Below are 7734 nucleotides of genomic sequence, written 5' to 3' on the forward strand. Positions count from 1 at the left end.
CTATGTAGTTCAGACTTCTGTAGTGGTGAACCAATCAATTCTGACCCATAATTATTAAAATATAATATTCTGGAGAGCATTAAACCACCAGTAAGATATAAGGAATTTCCAGGCCAAAATTTTTTAAAAATTATTTTAAGTTTGTTTATTTTCAGAGAGAGAAAAAGTGAGATGGGGAGGGACAGAGAGAGAAAGGAGAGAATGTCAAGCAGGTTCCACACTATCAGCACAGAACCCAGTGTGGGGCTTGAAATCACAAACTGTGAGATCATAACCTGAGCCAGAATCAAGAGTCAGGCACTTAATGCGGCGCCTGGGTGGCTTAGTCGGTTAAGCTTCCGACTTTCACTTAGGTCATGATCTCGCAGTTCGTGGGTTCGAGCCCCGCGTCGGGCTCTGTGCTGACTGCCAGCTCAGAGCCTGGAGCCTGTTTCAGAGTCTGTCACTCCCTCTCTCTCTGACCCTCCCCTGCTCACGCTGTCTCTCTCTTTCTCCTAGAAATAAATAAAACATAAAAAAAAAAAAAAATTTTCAAGAGTCAGGCACTTAACCAACTGAACCACCCAGGTGCCCCTAGGCCAAAAAGTTTTTTAAAGATATGGGAAAAACATACACACACACGCAAAGATAACCTAGCACTCAATGTCTCTCTGCTCTAATGGCATATGTCAATAAGAAGGAAACTGTTCAACCAAGATGAGCTAGAGAGTTGCAGTCAAATTCCAGGGTCCTCCAAAAAAAATGGGGACACTTATGAAGTACTTCTGATTTTATGTGAGACTCTAAAGAGATATGGTCTCATTATCAGGGGGAGCATGCTACAAAACAAACTTGATGATAGAAAACTCTTCATGAAGAGCCTTGCTTCTTATCACCTGGATGGTCATGGCAAATCTGTCCTTGGACTTAAATTAAGTTGATGTGAACAGTTGATATTCAAGTATACTTAACAGTGTATAAAAATCATCCCTGAAGAAATACAGTTTCATAATAGACTTCAAATTATTCCTGCAAAATTTTTTTGAAATCAGTAGTCAGCACAGAATAAAATATATGCAGGCAAGGAAGTAAACAAGAAACCATGAAGGGAAGCAAGCAGAATCAACAGATGATAGAAAGACACATTATAAAATTCAGATACTGCAATTGTCAGCCACAGAATATAAAATAAGTATCCTAGTTTCTTCAATTAATTCACAACCATGATTGCAAATTTCAGCAGAAAAGTAGAATTTTAAGAAACAAACAAAAGTCCAAAACTAAAAAAATAAAATAATCAAAATAAAAATTTGGTGAATTGCTTAAGTGATCTCAAACAAGCTGAAGATCTCATTTACAAGCTAAAGGATGGGCCATATGACTCATGGATGACTATGCAAAATGAAGCACGGAAGCCTCAAAAGACAGAAAATACAGTAGAGAGGATAAGAAATAGAGCAGAAACAGTCTGAAAATCTAGTAGCCTCTTAAATGTTATGCCAGAAACAGAAGGGAAAGAAGGAGAGAAAGGAAGATTTAAGAATGTAGCATTTTGCAGAAGTTATGAAAGATATCTAGATAGAGATAAAAGAAGCTCCATGAACCTTAAACATACTTTTTTAAAAGGTAAAAATTAAATAGCTAGATATAAATGTATGTATAGACATACAGACAACAAGGCAAAAGTGTTGACAATCAACAACACAAGATACAACAAAAAGAAATAGAGGAGCTCCTGGCTGACTCCTTTGGTAAACCATGTCACTCTTGATCTCATGGTTGTGAGGATCTTGGGTATAAAGATTGCTTTAAAATTTTTTAAATTTATTTTTTATTTTTTTAAAATGTTTTTTATTTTTTATTTTTGAGACAGACAGAGCATGAGTGGGGGAAGGGCAGAGAGAGAGGGAGATACAGAATCCGAAGCAGGCTCCAGGCTCTGAGCTGTCAGCACAGAGCCTGATGTCCGGTTCAAACTCATAAACCGTGAAATCATGACCTGAACTGAAGTCGGACATTTAACTGACTGAGCCACCCTGGCGTCTCTAAAATTTTTTTAAATTAAAAAAAAAAAAATGTTTAGAGGATAAAAGAGTATCTTCACAGAAGTACAAGTCATACTGACAGCTTAATTCTCAATAGTGAGAATGTAAGTTCTAAATCAGTGNGCTCCAGGCTCTGAGCAGTCAGCACAGAGCCTGATGTCCGGTTCAAACTCATAAACCGTGAAATCATGACCTGAACTGAAGTCGGACATTTAACTGACTGAGCCACCCTGGCGTCTCTAAAATTTTTTTAAATTAAAAAAAAAAAAATGTTTAGAGGATAAAAGAGTATCTTCACAGAAGTACAAGTCATACTGACAGCTTAATTCTCAATAGTGAGAATGTAAGTTCTAAATCAGTGGAATATCATCAGAAAGCAACACAAAATTAGTGTTAAATTCTTGGATGCACAAAAATATTACTTAAGAATAAAGGAAAATAAAGGCATATGCAGATAAGCAAAAACAAATAGAGCGCCTATTAATGGAACACACTAAAAGGTGGTTTAAATAAGTGTTTCAGATAGAATGAAAATGCAGATAAAAGTTTAGAATACAGGAAGAAGCAAGAATGTGGGAAGATGTGGGTAAATCTTAAACTTGGAAAGTTTAAAATAATAAGATATATAAAATTATAGGAAAAACAAGCCATAAGTTCAGGAGTGGAGAAGAGGGATTTTAAGTCTTCTAAGCTCTTTTTATTGTCTAAGAAGAAATAAAGAGTTGGTCTTTCATAATTTCATTGTTTTTTGAGTAGTTAAGAATACACCTTGTAATTCTTGGGGTAATAATTTAATGAACAGAAATAGGAAGGAGCTTGGGTGGCTCAGTCAGTTGAGTGTCTGACTCTTAATTTCACCTCACATCATGATCCCAAGGTTGTGGGATCCAGCCCTGCATCAGGCTCATGCTTAAGATTCTTTCTCTCTCCTTCTGCCCCTACCCCCTGTTTGCTTTCTCTCAAAATCAATCAATCAATTAATAGAAATAGGGTATAACTTATAAACTATTACAGGAAAAAAAAATAGAATGAAAAGGTCCACCAATCTGAAAGAAGTCAAAAAGAGAAGGAGGATTTACAAAATATAGTGGTAGACCAAAATCAATTATTTTAGTAATTACAGTAATTATTAGTGGTCTAAATAATCTGGTTGTAGGACCAAGATTGTCAGACTGAAAACATAAATAAGCAGAAACTTTGAAAGTAAACGGATGGAAAATGTATATCTGGAAATAACATGTATAAAATTGAAGCCAGGTTAAGCACATTGCATCATAACAGATAAGGTTAAACCATCAAGAAAATATAACAACTCTAAATCTGTATGGATTTAATAACATGGTCTTCGATGTATGAAGAAAATATTAACAGAACTACAGGGAAAAACACAAATGTTCACAACCACAATGAGAGATTTAAAAAGACCTCTTTCAGTAATTAAGAAAAGCTGTCAAAAATAATAATAAGGCTATAGAAGATTGGAATCATGATTAATACATTTAACTCAATGGACCTATAAAGAACAGGGAAGCAAGCAAGTATATGTGATCATTTTTAAAAATTGACCAAGTCCTTGTCCGTAAAGCAAGATTCAAAAAATCACAGAATTTAAACCACACATTTTGGACTTTCAACTACAGTGCAATAGTGTAGGAAATCAATAAGAAAAAGACAAATAAGAAAACATCCTTCTTTGTCTGGAAATTTAAAAAATACAGTAAGTACCTGTGGGTCAATATTTAATAGAATATACATCTTGTATATATATTCCACACAGAACAATGTTTATAGGAGATTGTATTTTAAAAGCATATATTAGAAGACAGAAGAAGCATCTGACTCAAGAAATGAAAGAAAAAAAGGAAGATGATAATAATGATAGAAACAGAAATTATGATATTCAAAATTAGGCTATAGTAAATGTGAACAAAACCCTAAAAGTTAATTCTTTGAAAGGACTAATAAAAATTGTAAACCTCTGGAAAGACACATGAGGAAGAGCAAAATCAGGCATAAATAATTAATGTCATATTGAAAAAGGGAGGGTACTGCAGACTCTTCAATATGAAAAAGAACTAGACTTCAATGAGTTCAGAGTGAACATTGTAATCTTTGAAAGAGATATTTGGAAAAACTTTAAAGTAAAAATGATATTTCATATTATTTAAATTCAATAGGCAAATTCCAAGAAAAATATAACTTTCAAAACAGACACAAGAAGAAATGAAAGCCTGAGATCTTTTATATTCATTAAACAAATTAAATCTATAATAAAAAAAGTCCTGCTAAGAAACTTCACAGGAAATGTACATCAAACATCAAAAAGAATTCACTGCAAATAAATACAACATATTTCAGTGAATAGGAGATGTGTACACTGTGTAATTATCTACAGAGAAGCACAATGTTTATGACCATTCTAACAAGAACAGTTTTAGGAAGGAAAACAGTGGGTCAATCACACTCAGAAAACAGAGATACTACCATCATGAATAAAGTATTAGAAAAAATGTACATATACCATATACATATTTACCATGACTAAGTTGCTAATAATGCAAGGAAAAGTATATTTTACAAAAACAAGTGAATGCTACCACATTAATGAAGGAAGAAAGATCCTATGTCTTCTTAACAGATGCAGAAAAAGCATTTAGTAAAAGTCACAATACCAATTATTGGTTCACTAGGAATAGATGGAACATTCTTACCCAGGTAAACTACGTTGATTACATGTGTACAAATGGTGTAATTTTAAAGAAATACACAACATTAAATACCGTAAAATGGAGGATGAGGAGGAAATGGGAGTGCAATCATATTAGGGAGGAAGAAGGGTATGTGGTCAATTCAGGGTATGTGATAAACTCCCTGATCCTTGAACATAGCTACATTTTAAATTCCTTTCTTATGAAGTTATATACTTGATTTTATATGTATTATATTTAGCTACAAAGGCAATTTGTTTTTAATCTGCATGTTCAAAGATTTTAGCTACCTACCTACAAAGTTGAATTTATGGGTCAAATAGAAAATGTTTTTATATCTCTTCTAACTCAATCAGCCACCTATTAGCTACTTATTATCACATCTCTACTAATGAACAGTGCTTTTCATACTAGATATTGAGCTAAATGGAATGTAAACTTATTTGACAAAACATTGGGACGATTATTTAAATTCAGTACATATTTTTTAAACAAAACAATTATTTTTACATAACACAATCTGGTGATGGACTTATAAATATTTTATTTTACAAACTAGTTGCTACCTGGGCTTTAAATGCAAATAAAAAGTGCTGCCATTTGCTGTTGCTAGAGTGTGTGTGTGTGTGTGTAAAATGTTATAACAAATGGAAAAATGTCAGAATACTTTATTTTTTCAACTCTATATTATGTTTTTTTAGAAATAGACTTCAATTTAGACATTACAGTTTACTCTGAGGAGCATAAGAGTACATACGGTTTCAATAATTACTACTTGTGACCTATGCTAATGGATCTCAAGGTTTTGCATACATCAGAATCACCTGAAAGACTTGTTAAAATACAAATTGCTGGTTTCTCCCTATCTGAGTTAGTGTGTCTGGGTGAGGATCCAAGAATTTGAATTTCTAATAAATCCTCAGGTGATGCAGATGCTATGGTCCAGAGACCACACTTTAAGAAGCTGATCTGTAAGACACAATAAGTCATTCTATCTTGCAGGACAATGTAAATGTACACAAAAACATCTGCTAAACTGTGGTGTTCAATGTTATTGGTCTCCAAGTATTTTTGATCATGTATCCTATTAATAAAAAACCTCTGGTATACTCCCACAAATATATGCATATTAATTTATAGATAACTATGTGTTAATGCACTAATGTAATTTAAATATTTTAAAAGCATAAATATTAAAATGAATTATATTAAAAAAATAAAATAAAATGAATTATATTTTTGCCCAAGATTCATATGTTTAGTATCAGAGCCAAATTAGACTTCTTAGTTATATGATCTTTCCCGTGAAAGTTAAGGCCTATTGATATACATACGTATATATGTACATAATTTTTTTACTTAAAAACTGTTTCCTCTGATTGCCATTCTTAGTTGCCAGGGAAAATATTTTGCTTTTCAATCACAGATCAGGTGACCTCTTTCCCCACTCATGAGTAAAATTGTACAAATCCTTTTGCTTACATTCACACTACTTAAGACATGTAGTCTTCAATATAATACTGAAAATTGGAAAGTTCTCTGAGATCTATTTTTTGTTGTTTCTGATTATCTTTTTGAGATTCTGGATTTATCTTATATTCATATTGTTTATAAATAAAAGTATTTTTAAATGAAAATTATCTGAGCAACTTATTTAAATTATTTTCAGCTCATAGATGATCCAGATGTCAAGATCAAACTCAAGACCCAGTCTTTAATTTATCCTGCCCTTCAGACTCTTGATATGGATTTACCATCATATTGGGAAAATTCACACTTTCCAATTCTGCCCAGATCACTGATGGTCAGGTTCTGGAGTGAATATTTTACCACAGACAAATCACTTACAAAAGCTATGCTCTTTAACCAACATGTACCAGTGGAATCAAGCCATCTGTTCAAGTTTGTTAATTGGAGTTCGTTGCTCCCTGAGAAGTATAAGAAAGGATACTTTTATAACAGTCCGACTTACGGTAGTTCTGAGTTGGCTAAGAAATATCCAGGATTTCTTGATGTGAGGGCAGCCCCCTTGTTAGCTGATGACAACAAATTGCGAAGTTTACCCTTGACTCACATCATCACCTGTCAGTATGATGTTTTAAGAGATGATGGAATCATGTATGTCACCCGACTTCAGAATGCTGGAGTTCATGTGACCCATAACCATGTTGAAGATGGATTCCATGGAGCACTTTCCAATTATGCACTTAAAATTGCATACAGAATAGAAAATCAGTATATGAGTTGGCTAAGTGAAAATCTATAGTAGAAATCTGAGGAGGGGTCCATAAAAATATACAAGCCCCAGGGCAGGAAACAACTTAGTGAGAATCCAAGGATTATTTTTGGATTGATATTTATCATCTGTGCCCTTTCTAAGGTCTTCATACCCATCATGCTGTTTGTTTTTTAACTCAGTTCTCTATTTCTTGTCCTAAGTTTTGTTTATTCACTTCTGTACCTTAGAAAATATCTACTTTCCTGTATAGTCTTTTCTTGCTGCTGTTACTCATTTCTTATAGCTCTAATTCACAGCTCTAGTTTTATTTGTTTATAATTTTTTAATGTTTATTTTATTTTTGAGAGAGAGAGAGCATGAGTGGGGAGGAAGAGAGAGAGAGAGAGAGAGAGAGAGAGAGAGAGTCCAAAGTAGGCTCCAGGCTCTGAGCTGTCAGCACAGCCCGATGCTCAGCTTGACCTGAGCCAAAGTCGGATGCTTAACCTGACTGAACCATCCAGACATCCCACAGCTCTAGTGTTTTTATTCCCTGACAGTATTACTATTGAAAAGAAAGCTTCAAACACCTCTGGCTTGTGAAATGCCAGAGATTCAACTGACATGGATTTAGAGCCTTTAAATACTGCCTTCTAGGCATTAAGACGGTAATTTCAAAAAGGAGAGCTCTTTTCAATGCTAAAAATATAGGATTTTTCTAATCTATGAAATTGTAAAATAAACTTACATAAGTTTGTATGTTCAGTTTTCTCTTCAGTAGTGTAGT

The 7734-nt window shown here is 33.6% G+C and overlaps 1 protein-coding gene across 1 annotated transcript in view; it reads left to right on the top strand.

The window, feature by feature from the left end:
• The window catches only part of AADAC (arylacetamide deacetylase), a 14495-nt gene extending 7497 nt beyond the window's left edge, over positions 1 to 6998 (top strand). The window contains exon 6 of the mRNA XM_077750134.1: positions 6402 to 6998. Within this exon, the coding sequence (XP_077606260.1) occupies positions 6402 to 6998 (597 nt within the window). The remainder of the gene's footprint in view (positions 1 to 6401) is intronic.
• The last annotated feature ends 736 nt before the right edge of the window (positions 6999 to 7734 follow it).

Source organism: Crocuta crocuta, unplaced genomic scaffold (assembly GCF_008692635.1).
Source record: "Crocuta crocuta isolate KB4526 unplaced genomic scaffold, BGI_CrCroc_1.0 scaffold19, whole genome shotgun sequence".
Taxonomy (NCBI): Eukaryota; Metazoa; Chordata; class Mammalia; order Carnivora; family Hyaenidae; genus Crocuta; species Crocuta crocuta.